Genomic DNA, 25,186 nt, shown 5'->3' with positions numbered 1-25,186 from the left:
TCAGAGTCCCTCCAAGACTCCTTCATCAAGAGGAAACTAGTGTTCAAAAAAGTCAGTAAGAGGGGCGCCTCAGGGGCTCAGTGGTTAAACCTCTGCCTTCGGCTCAGGTCATGATCTCAGGGTCCTGGGATGGAACCCTGCACCGGGCTCTCTGCTCAGTGGGGAGCCTGCTTCCCCCACTCCTGGCTTGCCTCTCTGTCCACTTGTGATCTCTGTCTGTCAAATAAATAAATAAAATCTTTAAAAAAAAGTCAGTAAGACATCAAAGTCAAAATCATACTATATCCTATTCAACTACTTGCAAAACACTAAGCTAATTGTTCAAATTAAAATCAATTTCTGTTTACCAAATTCTAACAAACCGAGGGAGGGGCTCCTGGGTGGCTCAGTCAGTTGGGCAGCTGCCTTCGGCTCAGGTCATGATCCCAGGGTCCTGGGATCAAGTCCCACATCGGGCTCCCTGCTCCATGGGGAGCCTACTCCTCCTTCTCCCTTTGCCTGCTGCTCTGCCTGCTTGTAGGCTCTCTCTCTTTCAAATAAACAAAATCTTAAAAAAAAACCAAACAAACTGAGGGAACTAAAAGATCATATATATATATATATATATATATATATATATATGTAATATCAAGGATTTAAGTGACTATGTATGAACCTTTCTGGAAGGATCTGTAAGTATTTTTTTTTTTTTTTTTTTAAAGATTTATTTATTTATTTATTTGACAGAGAGAAATCACAAGTAGGCAGAGAGGCAGGCAGAGAGAGAGAGAGGAGGAAGCAGGCTCCCTGCCGAGCAGAGAGCCCGATGCGGGACTCGATCCCAGGACCCTGAGATCATGACCTGAGCCGAAGGCAGCGGCTTAACCACTGAGCCACCCAGGCGCCCCAGGATCTGTAAGTATTAATGGTAGTTTTAGAAATAAGAGACGCAAGTGATCAGTAGACTAACGGAGATTTTAGCTTTTTCCCTCATACTGTTCTATAGTTTGAAATCTAATTTTATAATGATCATGTATTGATTTAATAATAAAAATATTTAGGGATTTTATCATTTTTAAGGCTTGCTGAGCATTAAACATCCTCCCTACACATATATTTGCATTTTTTACATGTTCAACTTTCATACACATTTTATTAAATTTTTTTTCACACACATTTTAAAGAACCTATATGGTACAAAAGTAGGAAAATGCCTATATAATGCATCCCAGAAAAAAAGTGGCTTAACATGAAAGGAACACATGAAACAGGTTTTCTGGTGATGGCATTTCTCAGCAGAAATGGAATATATTCTGAAAAACACGAGAGAACATAATGGGCAGAGTATAAAGAAGGTGACAGACAACATCACTGTCGGGGCAGCAACTTTCCCTACCTTTTGTGGCCAACCAGGAGGCAAATTTCATTATGGGGCAGTTCCAAATCAGTTGATTAATGATATGTCTGGGGACACCTTGGTGGCACAGTCGGTTAAGTACCCCACTCTCAGTTTCAGCTCTGGTCATGATCTGAGGGTCGTGAAACTGAGCCCTGAGTGGGGCTCTGTGCTCAACATGAAGTCTGTTTTAAACTTTTTCTCCCTCTCCCTCTGCAAGAAACCCCTCACCAGGCACTTGCACTCTCGCTCTAAAATAAATAAATCCAGGGGTGCCTGGGTGGCTCAGTGGGGTAAAGCCCCTGCCTTCAACTCAGGTCATGAACCCAGAGTCCTGGGATCGAGCCCCACATTGGGTTCTCTCTGCTCGGCGGGGAGCCCGCTTCCCTTCCTCTCTCTCTGCCTGCCTCTCTGCCTACTTGTGATCTCTCTGTCAAATAAATAAATAAAATCTTTAAAAATAAATAAATAAAAATAAATAAAATAAAATAAATAAATCTTTTTAAAAAATGATATGATGCGGGGCGCCTGGGTGGCTCAGTGGGTTAAAGCCTCTGCTTTCGGCTCAGGTCGTGGTCCCGGGGTCCTGGGATCGAGTCCCGTGTCGGGCTCTCTGCTTGGCGAGAAGCCTGCTTCCCTTCCTCTCTCTCTGCCTGCCTCTCTGCCTGTTTGTGATCTCTGTCAAATAAATGAATAAAATCTTTAAAAAAAATGATATGATGCCTGGGATTATTACAAAATAGGGGGGAGGAGTGACGGAGGAGTGGATAAAACAAGATTGGCCATGAATGGAATTGAAGTGGAATGAGACGTGCTACATATTTGAAATTTGCCATTACACAAAGTTTAAACAGAACTAATAATAATAAGAAAGAAAACAGATTCTTCTGCTGGCTGTGTGGAGAGCAAGAGCAGAAAAAGGGGACGAGTCAGGAGTCTATCTTAGTAGCTTGGTCATGAAATGGTGGCAGTACAGTCAGAATGCAGGGATTTGAGATCCAGTGAAACAGAAGGACTTACTGGTATACTGGACAGGGGTGTAGCAGTGGTGGGGAGAGAGAAGTGTAAGGAATGACTAAGGTCTACCCTACCAGGAAGAAGCATTACTTTTTTCTGTTTTTCAAGCAGCTTTGAGGATATCTGGAAATGCGTAAGAGAATTTAAGGTAGTTTAATAGGAGGTTCTTTACCCCTTTCATTAGGGGTAAGAGCTCACCATTATTTATTCTATTTTTTAAAGATTTAATTTTTAAGTAATTTCTACACCCAATGTGGGGCTTGAACTCACAATCAAGAACCTCAAGCCCCACCAACTGAGCCAGCCAAGCAACTTGTCCTCACCATTATTTTAAATGCAACAATTTGTGTTAAAATACAGAATGCAATTATAAACCTTGCAATTCCATCTGATGAATCATTCATTCTTTCCAAATTACTGCCTGCTTGAGAAAAGAATTTCTCTTTAAACAGTGTCTGATCTAAGAGCCACAATTAATTTTAAATACAAAGTGGTTTCATCTACAAATGCCCTTCACAAGAAAACCATTAAAATCTGAGATAACGTTGAGAGTTGATCCTGGCACTCACTAAATAATCTGTCAGCAGGTTAGAGAGTCTGACCTGACACAGCCCTTCAACATTAATCAGATTTCTCCCAGAATAGAGTGCAACCTTTCAAGCACCTGTTTGCTTTTCTATGGGAAAAAGATACCATGCAAAGCTCCACTGGTGAAATCTCTTTAGGGAAAAAAGGAGATTCAAAAAGCACATAAAGTGTTCAATAAAGCTGTGGGGTAAAAAGGCCTTAGTATACATAAATAATTTACTTACAAAGAACAAGTTATGTAAGAGGAAGAGTCATAGTTGGGATTAGAATCAGGCTAAAACCAGAATAACCTACCACAGGTACATTTGAAACCTAGTTTAATTCATATTGGTTATTGCTACAAGGAAATGAGTATTTCCTCTCATGAACAAGCAAAAACTTCTATCCACAAAGGGAGAACACCTTTTAAACAGTGGAATTAATCCAGATACAAAGAGAAATTTCACTCAGAATACATTTCAAAGGGAAAGAAAACAACTGTTAAAGGAGAGATTGCTTAAGATACCAAAGATACGAAACAGCAAAGAATCAGAACATCTCTAAGAGCAAATGAAGGGTAGAGTAAATATTAGGAAATAGAGAACTGAGGGAGACACATCCTGCCTATGAGAAGCTCGCCTTCTACTGGGCAAAGACTATTCACTCGCGCAGGAACTAGACAAACAGCTCCCAGAAATGCTGCTATGGGGGGTGGGGGGTTAAGAGCAAATGGTTAATGCTCATGGGGCACTGTGGGAATGGAGCAAGCTTTTGCTTAGGAAATAGCATTCACATTAGGCCTTGCAAGGTAAATCCCGATTTCCACAGGCAAGGGAGAATAGTAACAGGAAACAAATGGAGGGCAATTAGGTGTGCCTGGGGGTTTGGGTTAAGTGCTGAGAAGCTGAAAAATGCAGGACAGGAGCTGAAGCTGTGGAGGGCCGAGAATCGTTATCCAAGAACTTAATTTTTTTTTAAGATTTTATTTATTTATTTGACAGACAGAGACCACAAGTAGGCAGAGAGGCAGCCAGAGAGAGAGAGGGGGAAGCAGGCTCCCCGCTAAGCAGAGAGCCCGATGCAGGACTTGATCCCAGGACCCTGAGATCATGACCTGAGCCAAAATCAAGAGTCTGAATGAAGCTCAACCGACTGAGCCACCCAGGCGCCCCTACAATCTGTACTTTGGAAATCCTGATAGCAATGGAGAGAATGGGTTGGGAAGAGGTTGGAGGTCAGGCATCAGCTGCAAGATTTTAGGTTAGAGGTAAGAAGAAAAATAAAATAATCACTGGAAATACAAAGGAATGAATACAGAAAGACACCTGGACTTGATATCAATGTATTTTATATCAGTAGATTTCTGGACTTCAAGGAATGAGTACTGATTAGATGATTCCCCAGTTGGGAAAGGGCTGGAAATGCCTTTGGAAGACATTTAATTCTGTCTCGCGGTATGCGGAGTTTTAGGTGCCAGGAGGACATTTTTAGGGAAATGTTCTATATGAAGTCAGGAACTAGGAGTCTGCAACTGGGAAGGCAATCGGGGCCACCAAATCTTTGACAAAGATCAGGAACTGAAACCACTGGGGTAGACGACATGGTCAAAGAAAGCACAGACAGTAATAAATTCAAGTGGGGATTTTAGGAATGAGAATTCCTGGCCAAAGAGCTCACTTGTGAAATGCGCCTTACTCTAGACATCAAATTACAATCACAAATATGATAGCTGATTAAGTTCAAGGAAGTATCCAGTTTGGCAGAATGACAGAATTTCTTTAGAGATGAAAAGAGGTGAAGTTGAAAAGGTAGGCTGAGTTTATAACTGGGAAGTCTTTGAATGCCAAGAGTTTATACTGAATATAGAAGTTATTTCCTTTAACTCACTGTAATCATCTTATGTCTCCATTAATGACATTCTGTCAGCATACCTTTAGCTTAAGTGTTTCCTTTGACCCAAAAATCCAATTAAAACCGTTATTAGATTAAGATAATGGTTACATATCTGAAATAGCCAAGCAGAAGGCTGAGAGGAGACTATAGAGTGCAGATAATTCCTTTATGTACTACTTGCATGGAAATACCAGTTTTGTGAAGTCAGAGATAATCAATTAGAAAATATATAATTACAATTTTTCACAGAATATTTTGGTTAAGCTTCCCAGAGACTGTTTTTCTAAAGTGAAGACTTAAGAGAAAAGGAGAAAGGGTAATTCCGATGTGTTTCCCATCATTTAAGTCTATCTTTTTATTAAAAAATTCTTAAAGGAATATCAATTTTCATTTTTCTAACACATTTTTGTCTTTGCTTTGGTTATAAACATCTAAAAACAAAATTTTACTGTACTTTAAAAATCATTCAACTTTTTATTAAACTGAGAATTTTAATTAATACCTTTGTTCTATGCCAAAAAGTGAAGGAAAATAGATTCGGTAAGCTGAAATTGTGGAACCTTAAAAATCCCAATTTTCCAATTATTTATGGTCACCTAACTGTGTAGCTGCAAAAGGCTCACCCTGAAAAAGACTTTGAACTAAGCCCATTTCTCTCTAGCACTGTCCTCCATTATTAGCCATGGGCATGAAGTTGCTATTCTTCTTAAGCCCTTCTACTACAATCATCTTCAGACTGACATGTAATTAGTTACAAAGCAAACATTTTCCACAAGATAGTGATGCCTAGAGAATAAATACTAAATTTCAATTTTAATGTAGGTATCAGTGAAAAAAAAGGCAATTTTATTTTATCCAAAAAAGGACTGGCAGAATTTCAAATATTAAATAGTACCCAAAGGTAAGAGCTTTATTTCTTGCATCTTTGATGATCTTGAGGCATTTAACATTGAGCCTCACACTCTAATAAAGTAAGACAGCTCTACAGGGATTGTTTTTCCATTAGCAAAACACCTATCTACTAGGATGGGTACTTGATAGTGAACTGAAATTCCAGAAGAGAAACTGAGTAAGAATCTGGCTCGATCACAAGAATTGAATAAGGAGGGATAATGATATCTGGTTTTACATTTTCTGCAGCAAGTAGTCATCTAATGAGGCACTGGTGAGGTGGTATTTATTGCAGTACGATAGCCAGCTTCTTTTCAGATGAAGAGGTTCTTCTTCAAATACTATGATCTAGTATTCTCAGAGCCAAACTTCTTTGTCTAGAGACATCACAACATGAAGCATTATAACTAAAGAAAAGTGAGATCAGAGTATAAGCTTAATATCTACCAAATAGAACAGATCATATTTGTATTAACATTGCTGAAGCCTCAACTATTTGGGCATTAAGAACACTCCCCTGTGATTCAGGACTGTGAAATGTTGTATCTGCAAATAATTATCCCAAAGGGAACAAAAAGGATTACTGGGAAAAAAAAAATTCAACAGTTGAGTTATTCAGAAAAGTACAATTTGCTTTGACCAACAGTCCTTTCAGTTCTCTAGAGGTGAAATTATATAGATATATTCCCTTTGCAAAAAGTTTCCCCAGGGCGCCTGGGTGGCTCAGTGGGTTAAGCCGCTGCCTTCGGCTCAGGTCATGATCTCAGGGTCCTGGGATCGAGTCCCGCATCGGGCTCTCTGCTCAGCAGGGGGCCTGTTTCCCTTTCTCTCTCTCTGCCTGCCTCTCTGCCTACTTGTGATCTTTCTCTGTCAAATAAATAAACAAAATCTTTAAAAAAAAAAAAAAAAAGTTTCCCCAAAGCAACCACTTTGCATTAATCACAACAAAACCTGCTTCTTCTGATTCTCCAGAGACCAAGTCTACGTCAAGAACTCAAGATCTCGGGCGCCTGGGTGGCTCAGTGGGTTAAGCCGCTGCCTTCGGCTCAGGTCATGATCTCAGGGTCCTGGGATCGAGTCCCGCGTCGGGCTCTCTGCTCAGCAGGGAGTCTGCTTCATCCTCTCTCTCTCTCTGCCTGCCTCTCTGCCTACTTGTGATCTCTCTCTGTCAAATAAATAAAATCTTTTAAAAAAAAAAAAAAAAAAAAAAAAAAAAAAAAAAAAAAAGAACTCAAGATCTCTAAGCAGAATAGATAACTCAAAAGCTGAGGCAACGAAGCTGAAAGAATGAAAAGGAAGAAAGGTTCAATCCCATAATAAAACGTGCTAAAGTGGAACCTATAAGCAAAACTCAAATTCTGCTAAAGAAATGAAACTGTCTGAGGCAGTTAAAACTCCAATAAGGACCCCAACGCAGGAATAAATGGTCCATTTTATGTTTTAGAATTCCAAACAAAATAGCTATTCCTTTCCAGTTTAGTAAACACAAAATTACTTCATAATTAATCAAATTAAAATATACACACACACACACATATTCATACCTACTGCCCAGAATACTTCATTATATAGAGAAAGTAACTTCCAGACTATTCTGGGCAGCTACCTTGCTTAAAAAAGCAGTGAAAGGGTGCCTGGGTGGCTCAGTGGGTTAAGCCGATGCCTTCGGCTCAGGTCATGATCTCAGGGTCCTGGGATCGAGTCCCACATCGGGCTCTCTGCTCAGCAGAGAGCTACTCTGCTCTGTTTCCCTCTCTCTCTCTCTCTGCCTGCCTCTCTGTATACTTGTGATCTTTGTCTGTCAAATAAATAAATAAAATCTTAAAAAAAAAAAAAAAAAAAAAAGCAGTGAAAAATGCCGGAAAGAGGTTAAGGAAATGACAGTGTGATCTTTGTCTGTCAAATAAATAAATAAAATCTAAAAAAAAAAAAAAAAACGGTGAAAAATGCTGGAAAGAGGGTAAGGAAATGACAGTGTGAAGGCAAAGAAACTCAAGAAACTCAGTCAAACTTCTTTTTTTTTTTTTTTTTTAAAGATTTTATTTTATTTTAGAGAGAGGAGTATTTTAGAGCAGGGGGAGGAGTCGAGAGGGGGAGAGGGAAAGAATCCCAAGCAGACTCCAAGCTAAGCACAGAGCCCAATGCAGGGCTCAAACTTACAACCCCAAGGTCATGACCTGAACTAAAACCAAGAGTCAGATGCTTAACTGACTGAGCCACCCCGGTGCCCCTAAAGCCAACCTTTTTAAAATAAAATGTTCTTCTTTTAAGTTTAGCTCTTCTGTTTAAATACCAAACATTTAATGTGGAACACTTGGCTCAATGTGGCCTGGGGACCTTGGGTATCTTACAGACTTGGGTAGGAATCACTACCTTCTCACCACACAAACTGAAGAGTTAAAGGTGAAGTCACAGAAAAGGTAATTTCACTCCTTTATGAGCTGCAACATATGTTTCCCAAATGCTAAATGCAGTTAGCAATGCTTTCGGAATAGAAAAAAGCAACAGGCAAATCACAGGCTCACACTTAGAGTGAACTATGGACAGTATGGGCAGGGCTCTTACTGTGTTATTGAATTAAGGGCTTCTATTAAAGCTGAGACTCCTGTTAGTTTCTAGATATTAGAAAATGTTATATAACACCTAATAATTTGTCATTTAAATAAGAAAATGGCAGCAATTAAAGTCTAGCTATTTGATGTGTGCTTACTTGTACTGGCCTGTTAGGCTAAGAATTTTTCATTCTGTTTATAATTTATAAGATTAGATCTAGAATTCTGGTCTTAGAGATTAACCTAATGTTTATGACAATTAAGCTATATACCCTTGACCTAACCCCAAAGAGGTTACTATTTACCTCCCTGGTTTTCTCACCCCTCTATAAAAGTAAGAGCTGGCCTTTACTGAAATACTACCCTCTGGGAGAGGTCAAGAGTCACATGTAGCTCTGGCACAAACACTCTTTTATAAAAAAATGAGAACATAATTTCTGTGAATAACCCTGCCAAGTGGAGAACTGTCCCTTAATTTCTAAACACTAATTCATTTTTTTCCCTACATGCTGTTTAATTAAGTAATGATCTTTGGGTGACAGGACCAGTAACTGTTTTTCTTCTTTTTTATTTTCCACATTTTCCAATAATGAGTATGTATATTACCATTATGGGAGGGATTAAAAAAAAACTATATAAATCCAGTTAGAGCTACATTTTACACTTACACACAATATTAAAGTTACTCAACACTTTTTTACTGAAAAAAAATTTTTTTTTTTAAAGATTTTATTTATTTATTTGACAGAGAGAAATCACAAGTAGATGGAGAGGCAGGCAGAGAGAGAGAGAGAGGGAAGCAGGCTCTCAGCAGAGAGCCCGATGTGGGACTCGATCCCAGGACTCTGAGATCATGACCTGAGCCGAAGGCAGCGGCTTAACCCACTGAGCCACCCAGGCGCCCCCAACTGAAAAATTTTTTAAAAAATATTTTTATTGAAAGGTTTATTGAACTTTTTCTATATACATGACACTGTACTGAAAAGCAGTTAAAGGAATTTACATAGAACAAAAGATTTCCTCCCCATGGAGCTTAAAATCAAATTGTAGTGACTATGGCAGGGGAGAGGGGTTTGGAGAGGTTTATGGTAAATGGTTCTAACAAAATAAACATGCACCAATAAAAACTAAAGCAAGAAGACCAGATTACATCTAGCTAAAGGAATCAGGAATAACATTCATGGAGAAAAGAAGTTGCTGATACGAGCCCTGAAGGATGAAACCATGAGGGAGGAAGCTGAGGATAGAGGCAATTTGGTCAGTTCCTGAAGATTCTGACTAATACGGATAAAGTGCAGTAATAAAGGTGAGGTTAGAGCTCTAAGAGCAGAGAAACCTGACCTCCAGGAACCTCTGACCAGCAATCAGCCCAAAACGACATATACTGCAGGAATTCAGGCATAAAGGAGGTCCCCAGAAAGAAAGGGCTGGCCTAAAGCCACCCAAGTCCCCGTGGTCCACTGAACTAGTTCAACTGAGGTCTTTATTTGCTTTAATGAAGGGGCTTTGCTCAACTGTTAGCCTAGGAATAGCTAATATCAAAGTACTATTCAGACTCAGTAAAGATCACTTCAGTAAAACAAAGTTTTAAATGATCATTTGACTTGAAAAGCAGTGTATACACACGAGGCAAGGGCACAGGCTTTGGAGTCAGATTTGAGTTCAAACTGCAGCTCCAGGACTAGAGTTAAGTGTACCAAAGGTGACCTTGGGTAGCTCTCTGAGGCTTAGTATCTTCACCTGTAATGGGTATAATAATGGAAATTACAAGGCTGATGTGAGGAACAGGGATAATGTGTTAAAGAAAACCTGCCACAATGCTCAGTTCCCAGTCAACATGCAATAAAAGAGTTATGCCTATCTTTAAGATTAAATAACAGCACAGAGAATAGTATGGCCTGTAGTCATCAGAAAAAAACAATCTTTGGTGTTTGTAGTCTACAAACACTGTTCTGTGGTCACAACCAAAAGATAATTCCCACTCACAGATAATGTATAAAAGATGAGTGGTCCATTCAGTTTTTCCCATCAGACATCCACCACCATTCAATATCTCATTAAACATTTAACAGTAAGTAAGAAACAAACTTATGTCTCTAAAAAATACATAAGGAAAAACAGATCCACCTGCACTTTGAAGAAATTAGTTTTCTTTTTTCCAGAAATGGCTCTGAAATAATCTTATTTAACAAATCTTTTCTTTAATAAACAAATCTCTTAAAAAAAAAATTCTTTTTTTTTTTTTTTTTTTTTTAATCAGAGAGAGAGAGGGAGAGCAAGCACAGGCAGACAGAATGGCAGGCAGAGGCAGAGGGAGAAGCAGGCTCCCCGCTGAGCAAGAAGCCCGATGTGGGACTCGATCCCAGGACGCCGGGATCATGACCTGAGCCGAAGGCAGCTGCCCAACCAACTGAGCCACCCAGGCGGCCCCCCAAAAAATTATTTCTTAATTGCCTGCTGCCTGCTAAGTGCCAGGGTTCTGACTTAGATATTCTTTATTTTAAATGGAAAATCTTGTAACAACTAGTGATACATAAATTAGCCTAAACTACTTCCTTAGATAATTACAATAATTACAGAACCTCTATCACAACTTTCCTATCTCCTTTCCCCTTCTCTATATTGTGACTCCTCTTCAGGGCTGAGTCTCTTTCCATTGCTAACCAACCATCTTTTTCATCTCTGGAGGCTGGTCTAGTACATGGTACCAAAGTTCTCAATTCTTGCACACAGAGATTACCCAAGCACCACCTCCTGAGTCAGTTTGTCCAGTATGGGCCTGGATCTTCTAGCAAAGGATCAAAACCAAATTGCACAGGTGACCCTAATGAGAATCACTGCAGAACTCAGTAAAGACCAGCTGGACTTAACCATTACATGAGCCAGATGATTCCATCTCCGAAATGCATGTTTTTCCATTCCCAAATTTGATCCTTCTCTTGCATATCCTAACCTGATTAATGGCAGCCAACCCACCCACACCCATAGGCTAGAAACTTAAGGAGGCTTCCAGATGCAAAACCTCAAAAACCAACTTCAAATTCTCTTTTCTCTTTCACCCTCTTCGTCTAATTATCAAGAAGTCTTATTGATTCTGTAATATTTCTGAAGCCCAACTACTCAGAACTGCCCTAGTTAAAACCTTTTCTAGCTCAGACTATTTCAGTAGCTTCCTAACTGGTCTTTTGCTTTCCTATTCTCCCATTACACTCTGTATCGTTTTCTTTCCTTTCTTTCTTTTTTGCTTTTTATAAGATTACTATGTCCATATTACTCTTGTCAAATACCTTCCACGAATATACACTTTTCTACTTTTATATGTAAAAACATCCTGGGTGGGGGGAGGAGGAGCAGGGCACCCCCGAGAGGCTCAGTTGGTTAAACATCTGCCTTCGGCTCAAGTCATGATCCTAGCGTCCTGGGATCAAGCCCCACATTGGGCTCTCTGCTCATCAGGAAGCCTGCTTCACTCTCTCTCCCTCTGCCTGCTGCTCCCTGTGCTTGTACTCTCTGTCAAATAAATAAAATCTTTTAAAAAAATTCTCTGGAAGGATACACAAGAAACTGATAACATTAGTTTCTTCTGGGAGAGGAACCTGCAGCTAGAAGTCAAGAGTGAGAGACTTCACTCTGCACCCTTTTAAATTTAGAATACACCTTTTGAATTTTGTACCATTTCAATGTCATGCCTCTTCCAAAGCTACCAAAGCAAACCCAAAACAAAAGCAAAAACATCTTCTATAGCTTCCTAACAACAACAACAAAAAACCCAAAAAATGAAACCCGGTTATTTAACATGGCAATTGTGACCTTCAACAGTCTGGTCTCAACCTATTTTCTAACAATTCTCAACCGTCCTCCCAAAGCCACCTGGTCAGCCCAAACTACTCTCTAGCCATAAAGCAGCTGTAGTTCAAAGAATCTTAATCTTTTCTATCTGCTGATCCCTCAACCTGGACATACTGACCATTCTTCTCACTTGCCTCAATTACTGAAAAACCTATCCATTAAGACCTGACTCCATGCTTCCACAACACCTGATGTGTGTGTATTCTTCGTACTGTTCTGTGGCCTTCCCTGCCAGACTTTAGAGCTGAAGTCTCTCTTATTCTTGGTCTTCTTCATAGCACCCATCAGGGACTTACAGGAAACAACCAGTAAACAATGAACTCAGTTGACTGTACCGAAAAGTTATAATACCAACTTCCATCTGAAGTGTACAAACTTCCATCTGAGAACTCCAAAACGAGAATGCATCCCGTGTTTCAACCTAGAGTTGCACGAGATGGTGTGCCCTGGGTTGAAGCTAGCTACAGGATGCTCCTCTCACAGAACATGTAAGAAAGTTTGATGGAAAGAACCCTGAAAAAGAGTCAGGGGATGGCACCACTCCCAGCTTACTTTGCCACTAACTGGTTGTAGGACACTGGCCAAATGACTTCTCCAAGCTTTAGTTTTGTCACCTGTGAACTAAGGGGCAGGAGGACAAATTCTCCCAAGAGTTCCTTTTTCTAAGATCTAAGATTCTGGGATTCTAAGTCATATGGCAAGAAAAGGGAACCTGTTTTAGAAACTATAAAATAAAGGTTAATATATAGCTATGCTCTATCTTTCACACACAACATTACATTTATTACATGACCTAGTTTTAAAGGAAAGACTCCATTTTAGCCTTCCCAAATTTTCCTTTCTCCTTATTATACCAATACATGTATGTGTTCAGAGAAGTTTCAATAATGATTCAGAGAGTAAAAATACTGCCCCATATCCTTCTACTTTGGTTCTAACCACCTAAAAAGATGGAGAATATGCTTCTTCTTTAAGCCTAACTAACTAAAGTCTAATAAACTAAGCCCAACTAACAAAAAGTCCAGCCAACCATTTTTCAATTTGAAATTCTGATAAAAGAATAAAAGATAGTTATGGATTAGCATTAATTTACTTCACTGAATTCAGATGATCTGTAAATAAATATGCGTACATGGAACCTATTCACAAAACACACTTTGTTATCCAAAGACTACTGACTGTTCAGTGAATTTAGCGTACAAGAACAAAAAAAGCAACGATAAGATCAAGGTTGTTGCTCAAGAACCAAGAGAAGTGAATTCCTTTTTTTTTGTTTTTTTTGAAGATTTATTTATTTGACAGAGAGAGAGAGAGAGAAATCACAAGTAGGCAGAGGGGCTGGCAGAGAGAGATGGAAGCAGGCTCCTTGCTGAGCAAAGAGCCCGATGCCGGACTTCGCACCCCGAGAAGTGAATTCTTTTTTTTTTTTTTTTTTTTTTAGAGAGAGAGCGAGATCACAAGTAGGCAGAGAGGCAGACAGGGAGAGAGGGGGAGAAAGCAGGCTCCCTGCTGAGCAAAGAGCTGATGCGGGGCTCGATCCCAGGACCCTGGAATCATGACCTGAGCTGAAGGCAGAGGTTTAACCCACTGAGCCACCCAGGTGCCCCGAGAAGTGAATTCTTAAAAGCAGTGTGTGCATGGGTGCCTGGGTGGCTCAGTGGGTTAAGCATCTGCCTTCAGCTCAGGTCATGATCCCAGGGTCCTAGGATTGAGCCCCTCATCAATCAGGCTCCTTGCTCAGTGGGGAGCCTGCTTCTCCCTCTGCCTGCCACTCCCCCTGCTTGTGCTGTCAAATAAATACATAAAATCTTAAAAAAAATGTATGCATAAGACATCCTTGTCTAGACTTCATTTCATAGCAACACTGATGACCATATTACCAATCAGTGGTTAACTTAGAGGCCATAAACAGTTTTCTACCTCTTATGCAAATAGCTCACATCTATATTCTTATCCAAAAGTGCTATATCCAAACATTGATGTGAAAACAGAAGCACTTTTTATTTCATTCAGCACAGCTAATCTTTTTCATCTACATCAAATGACAGCATAGACTAATTCTGATAAGCCAAAAAACTTCCTGGATGATAGCATCCTTGAAAGGTCAAAATGTACAGTCAAAGCAGCACACATACGCACACAAAAAGAAATTCCCTTTCTTTTCAAAATAGTCTGTTAATGAGTAAAAGAAAAACCGGTACAAAAATGTGTTGGAATTGGCCTGAGTCAAAATAATACTGGGTCTTTCAACAGAAAGCACTCTTTGTAGTAAGTCACTTTTGTAGTCTCTGGCAAAGTTTTTGCAGTCATTTTGTAGTCCGTGGGATTCATACCAACAATCCAATCAATTCTAGAACTATTCACCAAACTTATTCACCACAAAGACAACTATTTAAGAACCTGGTAAATGTATAAAATTGTTAAATGTGACAGACTCAAGATCAACAATAAGCTTTTGATGACAGTGATTTCATAACAACTGGAAGGTATAAATTAGCATAACCCTTCTGGAGAGATCCATGCTAATAGTCATATCAGAGGCCTTGCTAATGTTCACAGCCTTTGACTCAAGAACTCTTAGAGGAATTTATTCTAAGGAAGTATCAGGTGCAGAGATACTCATTCACTCTAATGTTACTCAAAACAAAAAAACTGGAAATTGGGGCGCCTGGCTGGCCCAGTAGGTAAACCATGTGTTTTGTTTTTATTTGTTGTTTGTTTGTTTTTTAAAGATTTTATTTATTTACTTGAGAGAGAGAGAGACAGAGACAGAGAGCATAAGAGGGTAGAAGGTCAGAGATAGAAGCAGACTCCCTGCTGAGCTGGGAGCCTGATGCAGGACCTGATCCTGGTACTCCAGGATGATGACCCCAGCAAAGGCAGTTGTTTACCCAACTGAGCCATCCAGATGCCCAAGCATGCAGTTCTTGATCTTGGGGTTGTGAGTTCAAGCTCCACACTGGGTGCAGAGATTAGTTAAATAAGTAAGACTTTAAAAAAATAAATAAAGGGTGGCTCAGTTGGTTAAGCCGCTGCCTTCGGCTCAGGTCATGCTCCCGGAGTCCTGGGATTGAGCCCCACATCGGGCTCCTTGCTCAGCAGGGAGCCTGCTTCTCTTTCTGCCTCTGCCTGCCAAACTGCCTGGTTGTGTGTGCTCTCTCTCTCTCTCTCACACAAATAAATAAATAAATAAAAACTTTTAAATAAATAAGTAAATAAATAAATCTTAAAAAGAAAAAGAAAACTGGAAATAATCTAAATAACTAAAAATAGAGAACTGGTTATTAAACAAATCATGGGTTATATGTGCAGAAAAATACTATGCAGTTATGCATGGAAATATGCTCAGTTTACATTAAATAAAAATAACACTACAGAGCAGAATATATATATTAACTAAACTTTATTTAATAGTATGTATACATGCAATTCTATATACACAAAAGCTGAAGGAAACCACACTGACTATAGCTCAGTTATGAGTTACAGGTGTTTTATACTGTGCTTTTCTGAAAATGTGTTATTTTTACAACCAAAAAACAAAAGCATTTACTTAAAACACTAGACACACAAGCAGGAAACTTAGGTCCAAGTTCCAGCTATGCTACTAACTATGCTGACTTTATTGATGAGTCAACTTTATACATAAGGAAACAGATGCAAATTAAGTGGAGATAAGTAAGCAGCTATTCATAGTTAAAAGATTAAACAATGTAGGGACGCCTGGGTGGCTCAGTTGGTTGGACAACTGCCTTCGGCTTAGGTCATGATCTCGGAGTCCCGGGATCGAGTCCCGCATCGGGCTCCCAGCTCCACGGGGAGTCTGCTTCTCTCTCTGCCCTTCTCCTCACTCATGCTCTCTCTCCCTGTCTCTCTCTCAAATAAATAAATAAAATCTTTAAAAAAAAAAAAAAATAAAATAAACAATGTAAAACACAAAACACACTGTTAAATCTAAATCACTATATATAAAGCACTGATAAGATGAATCATATTTTAGGTCAAGATGCTGAATAAATGCTCAGGAAAAAGAGTGAAGCACTTTCACACTTTAAGGAAAAGTTTTATACACCCACCTCTCAATCCACCCAAAATTCTATTCAGGATCTTATTCAAAAGAACTGAGCATCTTTTTTCCTCAAAATTTTAAACTAAACTGAAAGAGCTATGCCACTCGCCACATCAAGTTTAGATGATTAAGTATGTGTTTTCAGTCCAATGCCCTCTGCAGTGAGTCAGTTTTTGCAAAAAGTCTTGATTTATGATGCAATTCTAATAAAATTGTGTGTATTGTTTAATAGGAAACAAATGATTTTAGCTCTCAAGGAGATTGAAAACAACTGTATTTTTAAAATATTTGACAACTCCCAAACAAAACAGATCACTAAATTTTATTACTAATGACAAAAATTAGGATTCAGGGGCGCCTCGGTGGCTCAGTGGGTTAAGCCACTGCCTTCGGCTCAGGTCATGATCTCAGGGTCCTGGGATCGAGTCCCGCATCGGGCTCTCTGCTCGCCGGGGAGCCTGCTTCCTCCTCTCTCTCTCTCTGCATGCCTCTCTGCCTACTTGTGATCTCTCTCTGTCAAATAAATAAAATCTTTAAAAAAGAAATTAGGATTCAGTACTTTGTTATTATTTTACTATTTTATTATTTATTATTTTACTATTATTTATTATTTATTTACTTGAGAGAGAGAGACAGAGAGAGCGCCACTTCTTAAAATGAGACCAAGAGTTAACACTAATTTTGAAAGACAAACTCACAAGGTACACTGTTTTCAACTAACTAGAACTTCTTGTTTGAAAAGTCAAATTTCTTCAGGAAGGAAATACTAATGTTAACTTACTTTTCTAAAGCATTTTTCTGAAAATTCTGAACCTGAAGTCCCAAGTAAGCCCTCTCTAAAAGGCACGGGGACCTACATAAAATGCATTTGACATTTAGCTTGAACTTGACATAAGCGTCTACTCAAAGAACATGGTTGTAAGTCAAATACTGTGGCCTGAGTATAATGCTTCTTGAGTCACAACTGAGTACAAACTCCATTTGGATACTGTTGCAGCTATTCAAGTTTTGGTATTGCCCAGTTTCATAAGGCTGTGCTAAAGTTCAGGGAAGAGCTTCCTCTGATCCAGTCCCTCCCCGCCCCCCCCAAAAAACCCCACTACAACCAACTAAAGCGTGTCTCTTACCTCCTGCTACAATTTAAAACATTTTAAGAAAAAAGTATTTTCGAAAAAGTATAAACAGTCATGCTTTCAAAGTTCAATTCCTTGCTCTACAAAAAATTCATCCAAAATTCTTTAAAAAGATTAACACACTGAGAGAAGCTGAAAATTAGGGAAATTTAAAACTAAGCTCGAGAATTTCTAAAGACTAAAAAAAAGAAAACAAGTTTTGACAGTTTAACAAATGAGGAAATGACTTTAAAAATATTGTGCCTTAGGGACGCCTGAGTGGCTCAGTGGGTTAAGCCTCTGCCTTCAGATCAGGTCATGATCTCAGGGTCCTGGGATCAAGTCCCGCATCAGGCTCTCTGCTCAGAAGCAGGGAGCCTGCTTTCCCCTCTGTCTCTCTGCCTGCCTCTCTGCCTACTTGTCATCCCTCTCTCTCTCTGTCAAAAAAAAAATTGTGCCTTATAACAGCCTCTGAAAAGTACAATATATCTGTATAGCAAAATGAGAAAAATATCAGGGAGCAAGAGTTCAAAAACCAAACAGCAAAATTCCTCTAACCATCAACCTTGTAATCTTATTTATTACACAATAACAGAACACGCAGAAAAGTCAGACAGCAACTAGTCAAATTTGTGGCTTTTTCTTTCTTTTTTTTGGGGGGGGGGGGTGGTGGTGGTTAGTGGCTTCTTAAGCTTTGCTGTTTCTATGAGACCTAGAAAGCTCTTTCACTGAACCCACAACCCTCCATTTCCTTTAATAGTCCACAATTTTCTCTTGAAAGCACACAGATTATGAAATCAGGCATAGTTAAAGTACTGAATAGGGACACCTGGGTGGCTCAGTAGGTTAAATGTCTGCCTTCAGCTCAGGTCATGATCCCAGGGTCCGTGGATGAGTCAAGCATCAAGACTCTCGCTTAGTGGGGAGGCTGCTTCTCCTCCTCCCTCTGCCTGCTACTCCCATTGCTTGTGCTTGCTCACTAATGGTGCTCTCTCTTTCTCTGACAAATAAAATCTTTAGAAAGTAAAAAAAATTAAAAAAAAAAAAATTAAGTACTGGGCGCCTGGGTGGCTCAGTTGTTAAACGTCTGCCTTCCACTCCGGTCATGATCCAGCATCCAAGCCCCACATTGGGTTCCCTGCTCTGCGGGAAGCCTGCTTCTCCCTCTGCCGCTTCCCCTGCTTGTATTCCCTCTCTGTCTGTCTCTCTGTGTCAAATAAATAAAATCTTTAAAAATAATAACAAAGTACTGATTAATCTTAGAACTTACATTTGATTGTTACCTTTAAAAAATATTTTCCTTGCTCGATTATAAGTATATAAAAATAATTATATAAAAAACAGCTATGGGGCACCTGGGTGGCTCAGTGGGTTAAGCCTCTGCCTTCGGCTCAGATCATGATCCCAGGGTCCTGGGATCAAGCCCCGCATTGGGCTCTCTGCTCAGCAAGGAGCCTGCTTCCCTTCCCCTCTCTCTCTGCCTGCCTCTCTGCCTGCCTACTTGTGATCTGTCAAATAAATAAATAAATAAAAATATTTAAAATAAAATAAAATAAAAAACAGCTATATTCCTCATAAAGTTATAGTTAAGACCCAAAAATGGAAGAGAATGAAAAACATATGTTCCACCAAAGCCTGTACATGGATATGTCATAACAGCACTATTCCAACAGCTAAAAGTACCTGCGGAAACAACCCAATGTCCGTTCATAGATGAATGGATAAAAAACATGGTATAGCCATACAATTGGAATATTATTCAGCCATAAAAAGGAGCAAAGCACTGAGACAAACTACAATGTGGGTCGACCTTGAAATATATTAAGTGAAAAAAGCCAGATACAAAAGACCACATTTTATATGATTCCATTTATATGAAATGTCCATAATAGGCAAATCTCTAGTCAGCCTATACTTTCTGTTGCCAGGGGTTGAGGGAGGGAAGACTGAGAGTGACTGCTAGTGCATAGGGGTTTCTTCTGAGGTGGTGAATATGTTCTGGAACTGGTCAGTGGTGGTGGATGGACAACCCTGTGAACATACTAAATGCCACCATTTAATTTTTTTATTTATTTATTTTTTACTTTAAAAGCTAAACGTTCTGACAGATGAATTCTGTGTCTCAATTTTTTTTTTCTTGTATCTCAATTTTTAAAAATTCAACCAGGGTCATGTCTGCTGTCAAGAGGTAAATCAGGCTAAAATTTGACTTTCAGAAAATTATGACTATATAAAAATGAAACTAGTTTCCTGACACAGCTTAAAATCTAGCTGAGGGAAATTCCAAAGATGACTTCTTCAAAGGCTTAAATTAGCACACATAAACTCTCCCCCAATGTGACTACTTTGTTATTAAAAGGATAATTCACTTTCAGCTACTGAGGTTCTACCAAATATATTAAAATTATCATGACTGTTGGAAAACATAAAATTCTAACTAATCTACTCACTTCCTAAATAAACTTTTAATCCTTATATTGTTCACATAATTCTTATACCTTAAGACAACTACTTTTAAGACTAGCATTACTCACAAAAACACTTCAAAAATCCTGACCACAATCAAAATCATATCCAAAGGCTAGAATATGAAATTGTTTTAATTTCTTTTTAAGGTTTCAAGTTAAATCAAGCTTCAATAAACACCGGCAGTTTTATAAGAATTACTTTACAACTCTATTCCGAGGTCAGATTTTACATGGCATAGATCATGCTGCCTTTTCTTAAAGAAGTGGTTTCAGTAAACTGTGGTTTAGCATGCGGAGGAACTTCTGTTGCATTTTAATTATGAGTCATTGTGTGAACACAGAAGTTGTAAATATATACACACATACCCTCAAGCATGAAAAGCAGTAGAAGGACAAACTATACCTGAAAAGACTGGTTTTGAATTCACCCTTATTATCAGGAAAACTTAACTAGTGATGCTACAGAAAGTGGACTGTATGTAATGCGCACTCTTGGTGCTGATCCTAGTTCGGCCACACTAGTGGAATAACCTTAGCAAAATCATTTGACCCTCTGTAGGCCTCCATTTCCTCACTGGCGTCCAGGGTTTCTAAGTCTTACAACTCTCACCAGTCTTTGATTCTGCTGTTAAGCAGCTTAGAGCTGTGGGAGGCCTAGCAATTACACACTAGGCAGCTCTCATATTTTTGTGTACTTAGGCATCCATGCCATATAGAGTAATAAGAGAACTTGGGATTAGCCACAATGAGGAAGAAAAAAAGTGCACATAGCTCCTGATGGTATTGGTTTACTCCAGTTGGACCTAATAAAGAGAAAGCACCTTTGCCAGTTTCCCAGGGGATAGGAGTGGTTCCTATGTCTCACCACACCCACTATAGTCGGTTTTTCCTAAAAGAAATCCAGTGGGGACACTACAAAAATGCTGTAAAGCACCAAGTACTTTTAGTCACTGTACACTAATAGAACAGATCAATTCTAAATTAAAGAAATAAAACAGCTTTCTCTTTCTCAGAAAAAAGAAATAAACAGCTTTTATTCCAAACATTCAAGGAATTGTAGATGAGCACAGTGAGTTGTACATATATTTATATATATTTAGCAATAAACACAATGTTAACCCAAAGAAAATGAATTATCTGTAGAACTAGGAGGTTCAAAGCACTGAGGTTCAACATAACATTATTCAACATAGTCCTTTAATGCTTTTCAGTTTACAACTCCAGCTTCCGGAGGAAAAGCTTCACTAAGGACTTGCTGAGATGCTTCACCTCTTTCATAGCAAGAAATAATCAGATCTACCTGTGATAGGGTAATGTCAATAAAACAGAAGTCACTACCACACAAACTGGTTTATAGAAGCCAAAGTTCAAATGAGGCCTACTCAAAAGTTGTTTCAGGTGGACCCCAAGATGACTTTCTGGAAGAGCTCCTCCAAAACAGGACAGTCCTAGAGAACCTATCTCCCCTGATTTGTACATCAAACACACATACACACATTCTCCCTTTCTCTCTCTCAAAATAAATCTTTGTCAAATATGGCCAAAGACCAACCCTAGGTCACCTAAGCAATACCTGTCTGGTTACGTCTGGCAGTATTCCTTTCAGAGGGGTACAGAGCTGTGGTTCCTAATCTGGTTCCTGTGGAGGGACCACTAAGTGGTACACTGATGGACTCTGCAGTGGGTGTCAGTGAAGTTCCTGAATGCCTATGCAAAATTTTGACTCTGTGCACATTTTTCTGGGGAGAGAGCCCTTGGGCAGTCAAGACTTCTGAGGCTGTGAACCAAGGAAAGTTAAGAACCACTGGTTTGGCGCCAGATATAAAAGAGGAGAAATACACTGAAGGTACCCATGTGAATACAATAGGAAGTAATGCCTGTTATTTGAGGTGCAAAATAACGAAGGGTGAGGTTTTTTCAAAACACAAGAAAATATGATACAATGGTCAGAAGTCCCTAAGGGTCAGTCCACTCCCTTCATCCTCTAGTCTAGATGGGGAAAATGAGCTGAGAGGCTCTTGCCCCAAACCACATATCATAGAGACAGGTTGACAAAGCTGAGAACCAGGTTTGGCAGGGTTTCTGCCAAGATGGTAGGTTTATACTTTTTTCAAAATGGGTCTGACCAAAATTCCCCATATCCTTATAAATACCCCACTTTATTAAGAAGGTAGCCTTCAAAAAATTTAAAATCGGTCACCTGGGTGGCTCAGTGGGTTAAGCCGCTGCCTTCGGCTCAGGTCATGATCTCAGGGTCCTGGGATCGAGTCCCGCATCGGGCTCTCTGCTCAGCAGGGAGCCTGCTTCCCTTCCTCTCTCTCTGCCTGCCTCTCCATCTACTTGTGATTTCTCTCTGTCAAATAAATAAATAAAATCTTAAAAAAAATTTTTTTTAAATCAAGCTTAAGCATAGGGATTGGACTCATTAAAATGTCCCCAAATCATTAATCAAATTGCAAATCTTTCACAAAAGCCAGCACACAGATTTGTAAGGGGGAACGTTAGTGGCTCATTATCACCTATTCTGTTGCACTGACTCCAATTTTGAAAAAGCAGCACAGGTCACAAGCTCATTAAATGAAGCTTCTAAATGTAATGGGAAAAGACAGCTATTGACAGTCTCTTAAAAAAGATATTAAGTCAGGGTCAAGCTGACTTCAAAGTGAATTTGTATGATTTCTATGTACAAGCTCCTTCTGAATCCTACTGAACTCCTATTGAATACTTCCCTACCCTCTTAAAGTTAACATCAAGAGTGTTGCCTAGGGACACCTGGGTGGCTCAGTTGGTTAAGCAGCTGCCTTCGGCTCAGGCCATGATCCCAGCATCCTGGGATCAAGTCCCACATCGGGCTCCTTGCTCGGCAGGGAGCCTGCTTCTCCCTCTGTCTCTGCCTGCCACTCTGTCTGCCTGTGCTCGCTCTCGCTCCCTCTCTCTCTCTGACAAATAAATAAAATCTTTAAAAAAAAAAAAAAAAAGAGTGTTGCCTAAACACTAAATGATTTTTTTCAACACAGCTAATGGGGTCATTCATAAACTGAGAACAACATTTCCAGTAACCATGTTCACAAACACTACATGTAGTAGAAACAAAGATAATGGGCAGTTATTCTGAAATCAAATTAAAAAATAATTATTGTCATAAAAAGTTACAGGACCATTTGTTCCAATGCCAAACTGTGCCTCAGCATATGAAATTTAAAGCAGTCAAAAACTCAACCTCACCTGCGAAGTGCTACCGAAGTGACATTTGAACCCAAGTTCAATGACAGCATGCCCTTCAATTTCAAAGGAAGTGCTTTACTCATTAAAGGAGATTTAATGGCAAATGCTTCTAAGGCATACACACAGTCTCCAAAGACATGCATTATGATAAACTTTCTGACTGCTTGTGAATTATATTTAGCCCTTTCTATAAGCTCATACGCAAGTCTCCCAGCCAAAGGTGTAACTGGCATAGGCCTCTGGAAGCACCTGTGGCCTGAAAATGCTTTAACCAATTCTCAAGGTTTTCTTTGCGGCAGTTTGAAGAAGGTTCGACCATTCTATTTTGGGTCAAGGAGACTCCCTTCCAACCCCAAGTGACCTCAAGTGGGCCAGAGCAGTTTGGGAGAATGCACTGCGAGTGCTTTTTCACCAGGCCATCGCCTGAGAGACTCCGAAAAGGATGGAGATCTGGTCCCCATCGAGGCGGCGAAAGAATGCGGCTGGGCTGTCTGGGGCTCACGACAGTCAGTCCCCTCTGGATCCCGCAGCCTGTGGTCAGGCTGTGGCGTCAGGAGCACGCGAAGAATCAGATCTCCGAGGCACGCAGAGGGAGGAGGCGGGGAGGGAACAAGAGCGAGGTTAGGTGTCTGCAGGTGTCTCCGGGGGGAGGGACGACGTCGTCAGGACCGGCACAGCCGAGTGACTAACAGTGCGGTTTTGGACTCGGACAAACTGGTCACATTGTCAGGCTGTGTGACCTTGAGCACAAAGCTCGACCGCTCTGCGGCTCAGTTTCCTCATCTCTAAAATGGGGGTTGTTGCAACGGAAAACGCACCTTGGAGCGCTTGGCACGGCGCCTGGCACATAGTAAGCGCTCCCTCCCTACAGCTACTACTGGCTCTCGAGCTCCTCTCACCGCCCGGAGGAACTGGGGAAAAACTGGGGAAGCCCCGAGCAGGGGAGTCCCCAGGAGGCGGATCCGGGGCTGGGGCGGGGGGACCCGGGCCGGGGACTCACCGAGCACGTCTGCCGAGCGGTGCCGGGCCACGAAGCACGCGTCGTCCCCGTAGCACGCGCCCTTCTTGAGAAGGCCCTTGCGGAAGTCTTTGCCGAAGCCGCAGCCGGCCGTCACCAGCCCGTAGTCACCGCCACCGCCGCCACCGGCCCTGGGGTCGGTCTGCGAGAGGCCGCCGAGCACGGCGCGGGCCACCAGCCGCCCGTACGAGAGGACCGAGAACATCGCCGCCGCCGCCCCCCCGAGGAGGCGGGGGGCCCGGGGAGCAGGAGGACGCGGAGGCCCGGAGCCGGCTCGCTCCTCAGCCGCAGCAGCGCCGCCGCCGGGGCGCTCCTCAGGGCGGCGCAGAGTCGCCGCCGCCGCCCTTGCCCGACACGCGGGGCCTCGCACACGCTCCGCCGCGCGCACCGGAGCCAGAGCGAGGTCAGAGCCGGCGGCTCCTCCACCTCAGCCCAAGTGGGGTCCCGGCTGCAGCCACCGCTGCCGCCGCCATCTTCCGCTCCACTAGCGTGTTCCGGGCCGCGCCGGCAGCGCCGCCCCCTCCATGGCCACGCCTGTGGCCCCGCCCACAGTTCGCGGCTCAGGCCCAAGCCACGCCCCCTCAGGCTCGTTGCCTTATATAGTCTCCGAGGTCGAGCGTGCGCAGAGGGTGTGGACGCAATTTCGCCTGGGAGTTGTAGTCTCTCTACTTCATGGCTTAGCATCCAGAACCTGGGAGGTTTCCCCGCACACGGAACCTAAATTAAGTTATTGAAAATCACAGATGGGCTGTTTGAAAGTTTCCTCCCTGTTTTAGCCATATATTTTAAAGGCTATTGTTTTAAATAAGCCCATCATCCCTTCAAAGAAAAACCCAAAAGAAACCAGGGTCAGGTCATGTAGTATTACTCCGCAATACATACCTTAAGAAACTGAAGAACACAACTTTAGCGACATCTCCAGAATTTATATACCGGAAGGGTTTAGAGGCGGCAGTCTGGAAAGAAGAGCCATTTTACATAATATTTAGGAAAATTTGAGGAACTATTACTGTCTGTATTAGACTGGGGGGTGAACAGGCAGATAGTGATGGAGATAAAGAAATGGCTACTATAGATATATCATATAGAAGTGTTTCAGACTTTGCAAATGATTCTGACAATCTGGGGATAAACAATTCCAGGCCCCAAA

At 40.9% G+C, this 25,186-nt stretch overlaps 1 protein-coding gene across 1 annotated transcript in view; it reads right to left on the bottom strand.

Annotated features, from left to right (window-relative positions):
- The window catches only part of PPTC7 (protein phosphatase targeting COQ7), a 41,866-nt gene extending 17,317 nt beyond the window's left edge, over nt 1–24,549 (bottom strand). Inside the window, exon 1 of the mRNA XM_059140511.1 lies at nt 24,019–24,549. Coding sequence (XP_058996494.1) covers nt 24,019–24,241 — 223 coding nt within the window. The 5' untranslated portion in view covers nt 24,242–24,549. The remainder of the gene's footprint in view (nt 1–24,018) is intronic.
- Nucleotides 24,550–25,186: the final 637 nt, after the last annotated feature.

Source organism: Mustela lutreola, chromosome 11 (genome assembly GCF_030435805.1).
Source record: "Mustela lutreola isolate mMusLut2 chromosome 11, mMusLut2.pri, whole genome shotgun sequence".
NCBI classification, from domain to species: Eukaryota; Metazoa; Chordata; class Mammalia; order Carnivora; family Mustelidae; genus Mustela; species Mustela lutreola.
This window is presented reverse-complemented; position numbering and strand designations above follow the sequence as displayed.